Genomic DNA, 17,960 nt, shown 5'->3' on the forward strand with positions numbered 1-17,960 from the left:
CCACACCGCGCGCCAAATTATGTATACGAGAGATCCTGCCGGCGAATGATTTTTCATTAGCGTGTCCCTCGCGACTGCGTCGGATTAAGCAAACACAGTGCGCATCTGGTATATATAGATATCGTCGGAAAAACTTTGCCGACGCAATAACCCGCGACAATGAGAGTGTATATAAGGGATCGAACGCTGCTGCTGCTGGTTGGCCTTAATGAAATTGAAAAAAAAAGTTGCAGGGAAAATTGAAGGTATAACTTTTCATAAGCTATTGCGGATCAGTGGTATAAACTCGGGGAAAGTTTTTGCTGCAGAGGTTTTTTTTTCATTCCCGATGATAATTGAAAATCGAGCTTGCGAGCTTTAATTGGAAAGCCGTTCTTTGTTAATTCGTTAATTAAAGGCCGAAATATCGGCTTCCGATTCGGCTTTTTTACGTTCGTTTCCAATTACGAATCATTAAATTCTTCAAAAAGGCATTCATAAAACGAAGCACACAATACCTCCCCAATTTCGCGACTCCATAGAATTTACTCTATACCCTATAGCTATCAATACGCCTGTCGAACTTCAAAACTAATCTTCCTCTCTCCCGAATTTTCCAGACTGCAAAAGACTGCGAATCGGCAAAGAAAAGACGTCCGTAGAGCGTTAGAAAACTCCCCTTTCCTCCCTCTTCAAACTCCCTTGAAACACAAGAGAGACCCGCAGCGAAAGCGATCGCGTCGTCTCCGTCGCGCTCAATAATCCACGAAGCGAGACTATCCATTGCGGAAACTTCGACGTATCATTTATGCATTCGCCGATTCCGTCGTCTCGCTTCGTCTTAATATCCGCATCTTTTTGCTGCTGCGCATAATATAAGCTTCTCCCGAAGACGGCGACGGCGACGTCGGTTTAGTTGGTGAATGGAAGTTTCGGGGCTTGATGGAGCAGCGGCAGCAGCTTTTGTTGGAGAGAAGTGCAGTTGTTGTTGCAGCTTGTTTTAATCACGAAGTTGCTTAGAGGAGGTTATTACGGGAAACGGCGTTTCAGTTTAATTGGAGTTCTGACTTTTTGTCGCGATGCTTGGATATACCGACAATCGCGCCCGCGAAGTTTTGCAATTGTGGAATATTGTTTGTACTTTCTGTCGTTGGGCTCTGCACTGCAGTCGTGTTTCAGCTTGGTTCGCGCAAGATGATAGTTTTTGATTAAATTCTCTGCTTCTATTGGATAAGGTTATGACTGTGACTTTATACGTTACTCGACGGTCGTTCTGATGTGGAATTTTGGAAACTACGTCTTCTGACTTACCTGAAACAAAGAACAATTTGATACGGTTACTACGTTATACACACAAAGTTAAGCATGTCGAAAAGTACATTCCATGTCCCTTTATTCCTCTTCGTCTTCGTTATTGACATTCCTCGCAAACAATAAACACATACACACAGAGAGAAACAAAATAAATAATAAACGACGCTCCCTATCCACATCGAAACTTTTACAAAGCTGCTCACCAGTAGCGAGCGCGCAACCTCCCCGGAAGTAATTTAAATTCAGAATCTAACTTTAGATCTGCCAAAGTGCCTCTCCCTCGGCATATTCCCTTTTGCGCATCCTCGCGGCGGCGGTGGCCGAAAGGTGGAAAACGAGCGGCTGCGCTCGCAGAAATTAAATCGCGTTTGAAGCTGCGCCAAAAGGCTTGGCCGAGGTTGTTACCATTGTGCATCGTAGCAGCTATTGTTTCAACAGATCATCCGCTGATTTTTCTCTCTTTTATTCCGCGCATAATCGCTATATACACAGCGAAGCTCGTTCGGCCGTTAATAAATCGTTGCTGCTCACGCAAAAAGGTAGAAGGAGCTTTTTTTTGCAAAGGTTCGCGTGAGAGAAGGTGGGCGATTACTATATTTACTGTTACGATGAAAAATGTTTGTTCCGTGAGAATCGTGCCAATTTTTCGATTGAGGTTCCATTTCGAAATTATGAAGCAAATTGCTTTGATTGTTGATAACGAAGTTTATGAAAAATATGCCGGCCCATGAATGGTAACGAAGGAGGTTTAATTCAGGAATAAGTCTAAAATGTTCGTGAAAAAGCTCAACGAGTGTGGAAAGTATGATCGGGCAAAAATATGAAGATAAGAAGCCAGAAACTTTTGCACTCACTAAGAGGATATTCCAAATGAAAAATGTCCTCGTAAAAGTGGACTATAAGTCTCGCGGAAATAAAAGCACCGGAAAATAATAAAAAAATCCATGTCGGATTTTTACTGCTTTTTTTCTCTCTCCAACATTTCATCTGCAAAAGTATAAAGAATCGACGCTACAGAAGCTTCGCTTTTGATCTCGGGCAGTATTATTATTTTATCGTCTTCGTCGCCGTTTATACTGAGTTTATACTGTATAAAACAGCGAATCTGCAAATCCTGAAAGGGCTTTAACATGCTTCCGTCTTCCGACTGCGATTCAGTTATGTGAATGGAGGGGGATAACGTTGTTAATTCGAAGCCAACTTCACTTTGTTTTCTCTTTGCTTTACAATGAAAATTCACAGTTTAGTCACTCGCTGCCACTAAAGGGCTTCCGCAATATAATGCAGTTTTACAAGTCAATAATCTTCAGAATAATCAACAATAATATTCAAGTACAAAATTAAATAAGTGCTACAAGAATAGGCTATGAAAAATGGGTCAAAAAGTATCAACTTCTAAAGATCCTAGTAATATCACTCTTACGAAAAATGATTCACAAGAATTGAAAACAAAATCACAAAAGTCATCCCGCTCAATCGATAGAAAATCCATACCTAACTCACCGAAAGATCACAAAAGCAGTACGTGTTTCATAACCTCCTTATTCCTCGCAAAATTGCATCAACGTATCGATTCAGTTTGACATACGACTCTATCACAATGAATTCTTACTCCAAAACATCGACGACCCAAACAAAGCAAAAAATTGCATACGAACACAGGTTTCGCTGACGCGGAGCAGAAGCAGCGACTGGAATCGGGCGACGCGCCTCTACTGCCTGCTCAAAAAGAAGCCAACAGCGACGACAATACAGCCGATGGGGCGCTTCACGAACGATTCGATGACGAGGAAAAAAACGCCGACGAGGACAGAGCTCGATGCCAGTCCTCGTCGAAAGCCAGCTCAAGCGATGCACTGGCGGCGTTTGCCACTATGAATCCGAACATCGCCGAGCTCAGCCAGCTTACCGCCTTCAGAATGATGCAGAATTTCGAGGACTTTCATGCGAGGATCGACGATATGGTGAGTCGTTTGATACATTTTTTTTTGTATCGTTGATTCAACGAATAAAATTTGTAACTAAAATTATATGAGTTGTATAATTACACTCTCATTGGTGCTAATGAGCCGCGATTGCCGGTCTAATTGCAGTTGCGAAATCAAGTTAACGAAATAAGCGAAAAAGTAATGGACGATAATTTAAGCGAAAAGGACTTTCGTACAATTAGTTACGAGAGCTTGCCCACCGTGCAGCTTGTGGAAAATGTTGGAACTTTGAAACGTGATTCTTCAACGTACACCAACGATACCAAGGAATTCGCATTAAGCGAGCGCGAAAGTGTCAGCTTTAATGAAGAGAAACTATCATGTAAGGTATACTATGCAATTAAAATATTCAAATTTAAATCGCAGCGAAAATACTTCTGACGTCCGGACGTTAAAGTAATTTTGAATGTAATTAGTGTAAATACACGCCCCCCGACTTGTTGACGCTTGACTGGATCGATGTAGATTTAATCAATCCGAGGCCTGTCCAGTAGCATTTAAATGAATACTTTTTTTACAGCCAAAAGCTGGTAATTCAATGAAACCCTTTCGCGTACAAAAAATAACACGCCTCGAATCAACAGAAGCTAATAAACGAGAGGAGCAAATTTTACAAGCTAATAATTTCAATCAACTGTACGTAGCATTTAAGGCCTGAAAAGTGCCAATCAATACCTCTCGCATCTCCTCTATAAAGCTTCCACCCCCAGCCTCGAATCCAATCGCCAATTTTCAATTTCAATCGGTAAACACACATCCTCTACCCCCTTCCTTCCTTCGTTCCTCGCTGCCGCAAGAGCCTTTAATACCCCATTCCAAATCCAGCCATTCAGCGAAAGAAATCAAAGCAAAACGCGTGTACCACCAGCTCCATAATACAAGCTCTCATATACGAAAAATCCATTTCCCAGGAAGAAGAAGTAGAAGAAGAAGGAATAGGAAGCGGAAGCCCGGAGGCAGAGACTACTACGTCCGACGACGAGGAAGAAGCCACCACCATCAAAGGCGAGGATGATGACGAGCTGTTGCGATTGAGGGAGAGACTAGATCTACTGGAGCAGGAGAGAGACGACGCCAGGATGAGACTTAGGATCGTCGAGGACAGATGCCAGACGTACGAGGACGAGTCTAGATGCCTCGAGGCCAGTCTCGGCAGTCTCGAGGAGAAGCTCAGGTAGGAGACGCCTAGTATTGCTATCAGCAAATAGAGAATCGACGAGCGATACATGGTTTTCGAGCTTTTTTACCCTGTTCTGTGGATGGACGAGGATTGGCGGTGAAATGAGAGCCTCCGGGGGCTGACGGTTTGCCTAGTGGACTCTTGCTGTGTAAAGATGATGTCGAGGGTTATGTTTTTGTGGAAGGTTATTATGTACAAGCAGCCGTACTACATAAAAGAGAGCGAGAGACCATTACACTTTCAATATAAGATATTGCACAACTCCGCAGGATCGAATTAATCCGCGCTACTTTCCACCATACTTGATTTACGTGGGGAGCAGAAACCGGGGTGTATGCACAAAAGCCGAGCTGCAGCGCAAGCGAAAGCTTTTAAGCTGCGCGTGTAATAATACGAAGAGGCTTTTAAATTACGCTTCGCGGCAGTAGTGGCTCTTGGCTCGCTCTATCTCTCTCCCCCCCTTTTTTTATCATTTTTCTTACGGGGAAGTTTTTGCTTGATTGCTTCCTATGCGTCTTTCTCCCTCTCGCTGTCGAGCTATGATATTAACCAAATACTTCTTAATTTTCCCCGGGCCGTCAAAGAAATGCGCTTTGGGTTTTAACTTGATTAATAAGCGCGAGCGCGAGCGAGGCGGAAAAGCGCCCCGCGGTTCGTGTACACCGGAGAAGTTTGCAAGATCGTTCGCGAGTGCGCGGTTTGTATCGACTTTTAATATCGTGATTTCCGAGGGCAATATTTCTCTCTTTACTATTTGTCTTGAAGTCGCCGCGAGTCTTTTGGTATTGAACTTCGCGCATTTTGAGATTGATCTGTAGTAATTTCGTCAGTTGATGATAGAATTATAATTAAAAAAGTCAGCCATAAAACGACACTAACCGTAAGCAAAAAAATTTCCACCCATTAAATCCCCCATCTCTCTCTCTCTCTCTCTCTCTCTCTCTCTCTCTCTCTCTCTCTCTCTCTCTCTCTCTCTCTCTCTCTCTCATTCCAGAACCATAATGACGGAATTAGGCGACGAGGTCCAACGAAGCCGGGATCTCGAGCATCAGCTCTCCTCGATCTTCCTGCCGAGCAAGTCCAAAGATCGTCGGCCCAAAGACTCCCAGGAAATCGACGCCGACTAAAAAGCTCGCCTCTGGGAGGTCGTCATTTTTTCCGATCCAGCGATCCGAGCGACATTCTTGCACCGGCGTACGGCGAAAAACTCGGGGGAGGCTTCTCTCTTCCTCATGAATGTTTCAGCACGCGCGGCGGTGGCGGCGACTTCGTGATGCACGCCGCCGCTCGATTAGATCGCGATGTAAATGCAATTTCGATGGAAATGCTGCGGTGAGACCTCTCCGCGTGAGACGGCTTTTTAAGGATTTACGAGAGCTAGAATTTTAATCGTGAAGCTCGAGGAGGAGCGAGAGATTGCGGCTGGATTTGTCCGATAATTGGAAATCGAGTGTCAGTGAGTGATTTAATGTAGATGTTTTGGAAAATTTTATATTGTGTAAGAGGAATATACTGTATACGTTTGTAGAAGTTTTGGAGTGTATTTGTTTGAATTTGAAACTAGCGTCTAAACTTTCATCGGGAATCGATAGAAGCTGAATAACCAGTAGAACTTTATCAGCGAGTCTCTCACCGATTAATTTATTATCGTCGAAGCGCGTGTATCGCCAATATACAAGTTTCACCACTACGCGAAATTTCTCTCTCTCTCTCTCTCTCTCTCTCTCTCTCTCTCTCTCTCTCCACGCCATTTCTTCTACTTTCCTCCACCCACTCCTCCTCTGCCTCAATCTTGCTCTATTGAACTCGATCTCAATTCGCACTCGCGTCTCCCTTTCGCGCTAACGCCGTATACACCCCCCGTCGAGTCATGCCACTTGTCTTTCTCTCAGCGCGACTCTCCACAGTTCATTTCGCTATATGTGCCCTCTCCTTTTATATTACCCCTGTCTTCCTTCGTACTTTTCGCTTTATTTCGTTTTGTCGATCGAGAGCAGATAACCGTTTCGACGGCAAATGCATTTTTCTACTCCAATCTCCTAGCAGCAAAAAAAAAGTTGGAATCTCGTCGAATCTTTTCAATCGAAGCAGATTACAAGTTTTGCTCAGTTTGCGATGTAGACCCTCGATATTCGGTCTCTTTCGTTCTCCCTATTCGGAGAATGCGCAGAGCTACGGGCAATCAATTTGCAAAATAAATGAGTGACACGACGAGAAGTGGCCGATACACGCTTGAGCGGAACCGAACGAATCGCAATGATCGACCGAATGAGTCATGTAACTTGGACGAATCCCTTTAGGGGCGCACGACGATGCAGTGGGGCTTGTGATAAACTAATCAAACTCCGGGAATACTTCGATTTACATGCAGATTTTTCGGGAGATCGATCGTTGAATTGGTTTGCTTATAACTCACTCACGGTATAACTAATTTCTAGAGAACAGTTAACTAATACACAAACAACTATTAAATCGTTAAATTTATTCATCGAAATTCCAGAAGCCGGACGCGACCAGGCAAATTAAATAACTTTCGCATATTTCATCACAACGACGGCAGGTACATACAGTATACACACACACATGGGAACCGCTGTAAATTTCGAGCATTTCGACGTATACGAATACGGCAACGCCACTTCTAGTTCGTAATTCCTGCGGAGAGTCTCGGTTCATCTAGTGGAAACGGGAAAAGTTTTATTGAAAGGAAATCCCGTATAGCTCGATGCATTCGTGTACCACTACCACTACTCGCGTGTGCTGTATACCGACTGTCGAGCTTATTCGAGTAATGAATGGCAGCGAGAGAGACGCGAGTATCAAACTAAATTCTAAAGTATATAGAATAACTTCGGCGTCGGCTCGACTGATGCGAGTTGTTCGCCGTCTGACGTGTGTGTGTATATATAAAGAAATACAGTTCTGCGTTTGTTCTCTGAAAAACATCGAAATTCTTTCGAGCCTCGGCTGAACTTTCTTCCGCAAGTGTTATGTGCATTCTTGAAACGTATACGCGGTATCGTATACAGAAATGTGTACATCTCCGGGTATTTGATTATTAAAAATGTTTGCGAAGAAGATTCCCCAAGCGTATCTCCGCATAAGCCGAGAGAGAGAGAGAGAGAGAGAGAGAGAGAGAGAGAGAGAGAGAGAAATGTTCAATTTATATGCCCGCACATACGACAATGTTCCACTATGCATTCATAAGAAAAATCTCGCGTATATCGGTGGGTCGTAAGAGACAACGGCGAAGCTATTCCTCGAGTCATAAATAATTTAAAGAAAAAATTTCACTCCTTGCGAGTTTAACGAAAATTTACGCCGAGCGGCGAAATTCGAAAAATAGTCCCGATATTATTCTTCCACGCTCGCGTCGATATTTCACGCGACGCGCGCCGAGATATAGGCACTATACAATACACTCGTGTGTGTAAGAGCGAAGAAAGAAAGAGAGGAAAAGAGCGAAAAAGGCAGTACTTACTCGCCCTTGTCTCGAGTGCGAAAGCTGCGAGAGGCAAAAAAAAAAAAAAAAATATATATATATATATATATATATATATGTGTGTGTGTGTGTGTGTGTGTGCATGTATAAAATGAGATGCCGATGCTGGTATATATAGGGGGAAAAGCGGTTTTACGTGGGAGATGAGGTTTGACGTTTGGCTTCTTTGCATTGTTTCGAAGAAAGGAGTACTGTGGGCGTGTATTAGCAATTTTGAGATCGTTATTCGGGCTCGTGACGACAAAGGGGTATAAATAGACGGATTTGATATTTTTTCAGTCGCTGCTTATTAACAACATTGAAATGTCGAATAGGCTTTTACATCGTCGAATCGATCTCCCGGAATAAAATTAATCACACCTCAAATTCACAATCAATTATATCACTGAAAAAAAACCAAAGCAATTACAATCCCTCTCACCAAACAAAGGCCCCGCGGAGCAATTCCGCAGTGATAAATCTAAGCGCTAGAGACAGCGCGGCGAGAGCTAAGAATTATCTGGACGACGTCGTTTTTCAATAGCGCACGGCCAACATTTCACTCCGTCCTGGACGGCTGCTATCGAGCCGCGCGCCCGTTTATAAAGCATCCCGAGCTCGCGGCTTTATATCTCTTCGCTGCCGCCGGGGTAACAAACTGCGGCCGAAGGTCCTGCAGATATAGCTGTAAAGGCGGCGATGCGCCGCTGCAAGACAATATAAACCGGCTGCAAGCTTCCGGGAGTGCGCTGCGTTGTTGCTGGGAAAATATAATACGAGAGGGTGGAGCTGCTGGTGGCGCGCGTTGTTGCGAGTCGAGGCGTTATTAGCGAGTTTTTCCCTGGTGTGGTTTATACGGTGTCCGAGCTGACGCGCGAGAGGTGTAAGGCTATACTGTGTTCTTTGCTAAATTTTTTTAATGGTTGCGAGGATTCGAAGGAATGGGATATTAATTGTAATTAGAATGTTTATCAATGGATCACGCACGTAAAAGATTAATACGTACACGAGTATAGACGATAATACGGAAAAAGAAAACACGTGTTCGCACCAGTCAGTCGTCATCGTATCCTCGTTATCGAATCCTATTTTTATCCTACATATAAAAATTCGTTGCCTCGTGGTTCACGGCACGTGCTGTGGAGAGAGAGAGAGAGAGAGAGGGAGAGAGAGAGAGAGATCAAAAAGCTCTGAAACAATGAGTTCGGAACAGCCCACGCGCTCGAGTGAATGAACGAGCTTGTTTTTACTCTTTTTTCCCCTGAAAGTTGATTATACGAGTATAGTGCGTTCGTATACGCGGATTCAGCCACTGACTCATTAAGAGCTTTGCAAGCGGCGATGACTGTCGGTTACTGCGGATCCGAACGAGAAGCGTTGTAACAATAGCCGATTGTTTTTTTGTCTGGAATAACTGGTGTTTTCAATGTGATAATTAATAAAAGACGAATTTATTTGCGGCGTTAGTCATCGGTGCGGGGAAAACCTCGTGACTAACAATTTGAGAATCAAATGCATTGTTTGTTGTAAAGTGAAGTAAACAGTGAGAGATAAAAAGAGATAAAGATAGTTCATTATAGAAGGCGAGTTTGATAATGTCGATAGGATTCCGGAAGACTTAGAGTTTGCAGGGAAATAAGGAAACGCGCGACTGAAAGACACTTTTTTACATGCGAAAGAAGACCGTCTCTCACTCGCTACTTTGAATGCAGATGCTCAAACGAATATTTTATTGAAAAATTTTAATGAGGCGACCTGCCGCACAACATAATTATTTCCATGCTTGTTTGCACTGCTTTGGATTTGCATGAATCTGCCCATCATCCAACTAAATTCGGAATGTATATTTCGTGAATAAAATCGGAATAATATTCTGGCTAAATAAACATTTTACAATCATTACCGACTTCGCTATATATAAGCAGAGGAAAAAGCAAAAAGCAGCGAATCGTTCATTCCAATTAAATCGCCGGATGAGTTCGTCTCTCTCTCTCTCTCTCTCTCTCTCTCTCTCGTTTGTTCCCAATAGAAAATAACGAAAGGCAAATTGCGAAAACCGTAAAGCCGACTCGTGGAAAACCGAGAAGTACAGACACAATTCGCTCCTGTCCCTTCGAGCGAATTAATTGGATTTCTCTTAATTATATATTGACGAATCTCCGGTCGAGGTAACGTAACCTAATTAGAGTAGAAAAAAACGGAGCAGTTCGTGAAACTCACTTTGCACGTGGAGAGAATATGATAAGCAGGCGGAAAATTAAAATATTTTCGTCTTTTGATTGCGAGGAAAAAGTATGGATATCATTTGATGATGAATGGAAAAATTTTTTTAATTAAAAATTGCGTAGGTGTACGAATACTAAAAATCCTCAAATATAACATATGAAACGTTTAACACACTACGAACGACAAACCTAAATTCGAGTAATCAATATCAGAGTTCACAAAAGTAATTCAACAAGCCTCTAACTTTGCAATAAAGAAAGGTAAAAAAATCGCGCCAACCTTTCGAGGTCCATCAGACCAACTTCCTCGAAATTTCCAACGATCGCAAGCTTCGCGTTTATAATTTCTCGCGACTGCTGTCGCTGCTCTTTTCCTCGAAAACGAGAACTCGCGAAATTTGAAGCGTCGGAAGTTCGACCGCGAGATGAATCAAATCTGACTTATGGCATCGGGAGGTGCGAAGAGAAGATCCCGAAACGCGAGCTTCTGAGGCTGATGGGTGCTGCTGCTGCTTGTGGTTGCGGTCGACGCCACACAGCCACTGCTGCTTTGGGGATTTGACGCTAAGTAGCCGGATTTACATTCGCAACGGTAATTCTTGGCGCCAGCAGATGAAAGAGAATGATTTTGTAGGTGTTTCAAAGAAAGATTCTAGACCTTTCGCGGAGAGTAGCTTCCGCGGAAGGTTAAAAGCTCTTTTGTTACGAAGTCTTCTGTTTGCTGTGGCAAGTGTGGAGAAATGCAGAGCCTAAAAGCTTTCTAGTTGTAAACGTAGACATTATAGTGACGCTATGAATTAACGATTCGTTTATTTGCTAAATATTAGACATAGCAAGAATTGCTGTACTTCAGATCTAAAAATTCATTCGGTATCAAGACAACAACTGAAAAGCACGAAAATGCATACTCTCGCAGCGAAAGAGCAATAGCACGTTTATAAAAAGAGCTTTCGAAGCATCCTCATACGTCTCCGCGCAACTTTTTCTCCCGCACAGTCCTAAACAAACTTGGTATTGACTATTATTTTTCCTGAGGAGACGGCGCGGGGGGAACGGACGTCGCCGAGCTTTTTTTCATTTATTTTTCACTCTATACACGCTTTCCCTCCGCCTCGATCCGACATTTCCTTAAGCGTTTCCCTTTTATCTTTTATTGCGCGACGCTAAGATGCGGCGGTAAACTAATATGCGAGAAAAGGCGGAAAAAGTTTCTTCGTGTACAAATGACATTTCCGTGACATTTCGCGCTGGGAAATGGCTTGAAATTCGCAGTTGTATTATATACGCGAAATGCAACACGCACGTGCTACAACATAATCTCTCTTGTTATTTGCACTTCCGACATTACGATTGACTATGATCCGAGAGAGTATTAAAGGCTGATGTACTAATCTGCTTATGCCACTGCAATTTTGATGGCTGATTTGAAAGAGATAAAATTAACGTAATGGGATCGTTAATTATAATTATACGGATATATGAGCTGTATTAGAAAAAGCTTGATGATGTCAAATTATACATTAAGCTCATGCAGCCGATATCCTAAAATAGCCATTAACAGTCAATAAAAGACCTATACGTACCAGACCTCTCACCCGCAGCCATCGTACGAAAAAACCGCGTCTTATATACTCGGCTCCTCCTTTCTTCTCCTCACCCCAGCTTAGCGGAATAAGTCAGAGAAAAGCACCTGTCTGCCTGTCGTTCCTCCTGAAAGCTGCCTCTCGCACGGATGCACTCATACGCTTATATATAGGTGCCATGTCCCCGGATCGTCGTCTCTACACACACACACACACACACACACACACACACACACAGTCGAAAAAGCAGCAGCAGCAACAGCAGCTCTTCCGCCGAGGGAATTTATCGTCGCGCGCATTCGCGACCTTTAAGCTTCTCACGTCCGACGTAGTCGCGCGGCGCGACGTGTACAGCGGTGTGTAGTCTCAAAAGGGCATTCGAGTATATTCAATATTTGCATAATGTTTCTTCCCTTTGACGGAATCCAATAAGACCTGCCGAGGCTTCCTTCGCAGCCCCGGGGGAACGTTTCAGCGGAGGAGAGCGACTCGAGGCAAAAAAAAAAATATATATATAAGGACCATTGGATGTTTGACGACCGTCTGAAATTACCTTTGCTACTTTGGCTGTTTTATTCCGCCGCGCGAGCGCTTTTTTTCCTCGCTTGGTTGTTGGCAACAGCAGCGGCAATAGCGTCGGAGGGTGAAGTTTGATGTGCTTTTGGGTTTTATTCTGAATTGAATGTCTCGGAACGACGTTTTCTTGATTTCGACAGGTTTTCCCGTGTATTCGCGACGCGCTGGATGGGCATGAGGGTCGAAGATGTTTCGAGGGATAAGGTGCGGTTGTAGAGAGACGCGATGATAAGGGTATGGTTATGGCTTTGACGAGATTTAAAAAGGACGAGTCTCTCTCTCTCTTCATTCTTTTTTTTTAAATAAGTAGTACTGCAGATCAAATGTTATTCAACGAACCAGCAGACTCGCAACGTGTAAATCATCGTTTCAACATTTGTTTGCCGAACATTCGCGAGCAAGCGCAGGCCAGGTTAATCCGCAGCATCAAACACAGGGAGAGAGAAGCCGACGTTAGCGTAGTCTGGTTATTCTACACGTGCAGACATACATAGACATAGTAGTTCTCCACAGTCGTCTGGCTGGCTCTCTGTGCACTTAGGAAAGGAAATTCTGAAATGTCGCGTGTGTTATGGAAATCCGAGACAACAGGGCCGTTCATCCTGCTACGGTCGGCGGAATCAGACCAGGGACATATTCGCAGCCATTATTCGTCTCCGTCCTCTACGGCTCTTACTCTCCCGCGTATATTCCGTACACATCATATACGGCTTCCTTTTTCTACCGTCTGCCAATTATTCCTATCCCGACGACGCTTATATTTTTGTTTACGTAAGCCTGTTTTTCGCTTCGTCGCGTCAGACTCTGTTTTTAGAAGTTACATGCAAGACTTCGTTACACGGTTCTCGATGCGTGGGATGTATCAGCGAAATGATTGTTAAGGTTTCATGTTGCATCTCGAGGAGTCAAGCAAAGTTTGATTTTGATTTACCAGCATCCCGCAGTTCCAAGAGCTTTCACGCGGTCATAGAGGCTAATTAGTTCGACTATGCCGTGCACACGGAATTCTATTACAACTTGTCAAAAACAGTTAATAAATTCGTCCGAGTTTCGCTTTGACGTCAATTGAACGTCAAACGTGGTTTGCACCCCGCCACCGCATTACCGCACGATTTCGAAACTCCAAGAAAAATACTGCACCCGTTGTCCTCTCACGCCCTCTACCAAGTGTTCCGCCAACTAAATCTTCCGCTCATTCAGAGCTCGCGATAACGATCACACGCACACTGGCTGTTTTTCTTCATACATCTACATATGCTCCTCGTGTTTACGAGTTTTCCCCCCTCGTTAGCCCTTCCGGGGAACAAGTGTAACCAGAGGGCTCTTCTCGCTCTCCGGAGTGAGAGAGAGAGAGAGAGAGAGAGAGAGAGAGAGAGAGAGAGAGAGAGAGAGAGGACTCTTGTGTTGCGTCTTGATTAAGCGCCGGTTTACACCCCTCGACGCGCGCGGCCAAAAGCCTCTGTGTATGTCTGTGGGTGCCACCGATGCACCAGGTGCACTCCGGTAGAAATCCGATGTTGTTGTCGTTGCATGGGACGCGTGAATTATGTACACGCATATGCACGCGGAGCTAGACCGAAGGAGATTAACCCTGTGTGCCGGAATCTCTCTATATCTCTTGGGGGTATCAACGAGGCTTTCTGCAGCAGCAGCTTGTAATCTGCGGAGAGTCTATATTCAAGGGGTGGGGGTGTGGAGGAAGCTTACGCGGATGAAACAGTCCTACGGCTTCGGCTTTGTTCTTATAGTTTACGTTGGCTGCTGAGGTGTGTTATTTTGTTGGAGGAAAGTACTGGGAAGAAAAATATTGCGGTTCGAGGGATTGGCGCGTTTGAGTTTTGGAATTTAACGGAGTCAGTTGGTGGGGAATTAAAAGTGTCGTTCTAGTGCACAATGGGGTTAACGAAGCGATATAGGTTCAATAGTATAGCGCGTATGAAGCAAATTGTTCGAACGGACGAGTTGAGGACTCTTTTGTCGGAATCACCGCAACGATTCATATCTGCCATCGCAGAATCCCGACGATTCAACAAAGCAAACTTTGCTCGAGAGCTGACGGTACAATCTCGTGTTGCTACAAGCTATAACGCTTTAGTTCGAATCTCTCTACAAGCAAATCAGCTCAGAGAAAGCAAAGCTCGATGCTCATTACGTTTTGTCATCGAATAAATCATCACTTGGTAGGTATCTATAATCTAAGAAATGTTGTTAATACAACGAATTTATATGGCGCAAAGCAAGCGTCAGAAACTTCCCGCTTACTATCCGACAACTGAAACTTTGCATATTCTGTCATTACAGCTACAACACATCCCTTAAACTTTACGACGTCGTAAAACTTCAAAAACAGAATTTAGGATGCTCCACTGATCTCGAAATACCTGCACGTCTTCATTATCCGCACAGCCGCGCGTCTCACTCTCTACATAAAGTCTACTGAAAAAGGATTAGCAGCTGGAGTTATGGCAGATGCGCGAGATTAATGCTAATTAGCTACACTACGTTCCAGCTCGCTAAGACACGCGCGTAAACTCTTTGACGAGACGCTAAACTTACGAAAACGTCGTTATAGGAAAGTTGAAACACCCGCACTAAACTCTACGTACTTTTATCAATCCCCCATAGATATTATCATCCAATCAGCAAACAAAAAGAACTCGATTACATTACCTTATTCACCCCACGATCGGCCTACACACACACCCAACTTTCTCCCAAAATTAATTCGAAATCTCTCTGCCACAAGGCAGCCCATAACAGGTCAACCCCCATCATATGCCGCTCATTTATTATGCATCCTCCACGCGTATACGTTATATATCTAGCGCGACAGATTACACGAAAGCTGCGCAACGCTTCCGTGCGTGAGCGTGTGCGTGATCGATCCGTCGCATGGGCGCGTCTGGATATAGAGATTGGTATCGAGCGCTAGTATACGGTATAGTAGTCAGATCGAGGGCTCATCAATCTTCGCGGTGTCGTCGAGAAGGCGGAGTTGGTCGATTTCTTTTTTTGGGGTGTGTGTGTGTGCGTGGGGGTCTCGAGGATGATCGTGGAGTGCATGTGTGCGCGAGAATTTTCAGGATGCGGGAAGGAAAGATCGACGCGAGTGCAGTTTTGTCGTTGGAGAGAGATTGGAAATTTGTGAGAGAGAGAGAGAGATGGGGGAGTCGTGCTAGATAACGGAAATGGAGATTTTGCGATGGAAGCGGGAAGGAAGTGAAGGAGATGTAAAAATAAGGTATGTGTGAGCTATAATTTTTGCTTCTGTTTTAGTAAAGACAGGCCGTTATACTTATGATGAGAAAAAGAAATAGTTCGTGAGCATGAACGAACTGATAATAAATTATAAACCGCGGTATCGGTTCGAAAAATTGACGGTATTAACCAGTTTAAGATTCCTGTAACTGACAGTTATCAATTAAAGCAATCAATTTCACCAGCGTATAAAAAATCACCAACTCGTTCTTTATCGGCAGACTAAATGCATAATAATTATTCAAAACTCGATTAATAAACCCTCAGCCGCTCTCATAATCATAAAGCAACGTCGTTTAAGAATCTCATTAACTTCGCGTCAATCAGCCGAGTAATCACACTTAAAATCCCATACCATTTTCTATTTAATAAATACATCATCGCGAAGCATCAGCTTCTAAAAAGCATCTCTACCTCGAAAATCCCACTGACACGTATGTACGTATGCTCGGAGACCTAAAAACCCCGGCCAACCTCCTCCATCTCGGCAATCCACTCAGCGCATGCCGTCCATCCACTTAGCTCCATCGCCTGCTCGCATCAACCCCAACCGCAGCTTCTATACACACACATACACACAACCCTTACAGCACAGCGGAAAATAGCAAGTGTTTTTCGGACCCACAGACACAAAGCAGAGAAGAAAAGCTCCGGCGTACAGCAAAGTGGATCGAGCGTGTACGACAAAGAGAGAGAGAGAGAGAGAGAGAGAGAGAGAGAGAGAGAGAGAGAGAGAGAGAGAGAGAGAGAGACGGAGAGCCGCGCGGTAATACGCGGCGCCGTCCTGGTATAACAGCCTTCATCCAAAAATCGATCTTTCTCTTCGGCGTACATCCTTTGACTACGTGTATCTGGCCACATAACGTGTATATACATATAGGAGGGTTAGCTTACGTGCATCGGATTTTCCGCGCGGCGCTTACACGAACGATACGCGAAAGCGTGGGCGGACGCCTTATCGGATGTGTCCCGCGAGTCCGGGCTTTTATCCCGTGTTTTCTTTTTGAGCGTTGTGTGTGTGTGTGTGTGTGTACGCAGGGGGAGAATAACGGACAGCGTCTGCTCACAGTCTAGCCGCCGGAGGTGCTTTTGTCATGTCGGAGGATTTTTTTTTTTTGGAAAAGTTGCATAACTGAGAGATTGGAAGTGGTTCTGACTTTTTTAAACACCTTTCCGATATTCACACACTAGCAAAGCGTTATTCAAAGCCCTCCGATGATTAAGATAATCAACGTACATGCAGCTATCGAGTTTGCCGGGTTGACAGGCGAACGACGCTAATACCTGTTTATCTTGAACTAATCAGAGCTAAGAGCACTAAGCATCCTAGTTACCCTCTGTGTCCACAAACCCGCGCATTCGCCTGATTATCATCGGGAGTAACCCCAACCCCTACTTATCCTCAGCTCGACGCGTCTTTGATAAACCCTCCAACATGTTCAACTCGTACAATTTCATCAAAAAGCAATATATTCAATAATCCCACACCAGAGCTAACTCCAAATCGCACAGAATAATGCGAACAAAGCGAGCGAGAGAAGAGCCAGACAGAAGACAACGCCTCACCTGTTTATCTCGTTACGGCCATTACGGCCAAATCCCCGGGCATTTTCCCGGGAAAACGACGAGCGCGAGCAGTAGATCATAGCAGCGGCAGCAGTGCCTCGTGCGCGTAATTTCCCTTTGGGCAACGGCTACTACACTAAACCGCCGCCGCAGCAGCAGCAGCTTCGCTCCGACGCGTTTTTACGCGCAAAAAGGCTAGCCCGAAATTGCTTATTTTTCCGCGTTTATCTCGCCTAGCTCTCTTGATTCGGACGATAAAGCGACGTGCTTGGATTTCAGGCTACTGCTGTGCTGTGGGATACGATGATGATGGCTGTTTCGCAGTGGTGCAGTAGTAGGGGCTTTATGATGGAGCTGATGCCTTTTTCTTCCGAGCACTTGGCTTTTTTTAAGGGCTCAGGAATATCGCCCTTTAACGCCGACTCGTCAGCGCTGATGAAAGGACTAATTAAATAGAGATTTCCTATATTGTTTTTCACAAATGTAACGAGCTCGATCAATAATCTAAAACTCCCATCGCGTGTATAATATCGCAATACTATGCACGTCGATGTAATTGCGCTACGGCTGAAAAATACCTCGATAATGCCGCATTACAATTCCCTCTGCCTTTGACCCAGGAGCTTACGCAGTCCCTCTGCCACGCGGATTTCGAATATGATTGACACTACAGGACTCTCTGTAATTATTAGCGAGTAAATGCGACGGCAACGGTAGCTACATGGATAAAGGGCGCCTGCCAAATGCGCAGCGTATAGGAGGTGGCACTGCTTCTGCTGTGCACGTAATTAACGATTTCCAGTTTATCTC

General features: G+C 44.4%; 2 protein-coding genes across 10 annotated transcripts in view; one reads left to right on the top strand and one right to left on the bottom strand.

Moving 5' to 3' along the window:
- Nucleotides 1–17,960, bottom strand: part of LOC100118982 (guanine nucleotide-releasing factor 2) — an 84,730-nt gene that overhangs the window by 43,881 nt on the left and 22,889 nt on the right. The gene's annotated exons all lie outside the window — the stretch shown is intronic.
- On the top strand, nucleotides 2,473–17,727 carry LOC103315719. Of its 3 annotated transcripts, XR_004344600.1 has the most exons (6): nucleotides 2,473–2,814; nucleotides 2,956–3,257; nucleotides 3,387–3,608; nucleotides 4,193–4,455; nucleotides 17,076–17,344; nucleotides 17,430–17,727. XR_004344600.1 is itself a non-coding variant. In XM_032596899.1 (5 exons), the coding sequence occupies exons 1-5, from the start codon at nucleotides 2,667–2,669 to the stop codon at nucleotides 17,455–17,457; spliced, it is 963 nt and encodes a 320-aa protein (XP_032452790.1). In that variant the 5' UTR covers nucleotides 2,474–2,666; the 3' UTR covers nucleotides 17,458–17,727. The 3 variants fall into 3 exon arrangements, 2 of the variants coding, with proteins under 2 accessions (XP_032452790.1, XP_016838238.1); XM_032596899.1 differs by lacking the exon at nucleotides 17,076–17,344 and having other exon boundaries at nucleotides 2,474–2,814; XM_016982749.2 differs by lacking the exons at nucleotides 17,076–17,344; nucleotides 17,430–17,727 and adding an exon at nucleotides 5,456–5,991 and having other exon boundaries at nucleotides 2,477–2,814.

The sequence above is a fragment of the Nasonia vitripennis genome, chromosome 2 (genome assembly GCF_009193385.2).
Source record: "Nasonia vitripennis strain AsymCx chromosome 2, Nvit_psr_1.1, whole genome shotgun sequence".
Lineage (NCBI taxonomy): Eukaryota > Metazoa > Arthropoda > Insecta > Hymenoptera > Pteromalidae > Nasonia > Nasonia vitripennis.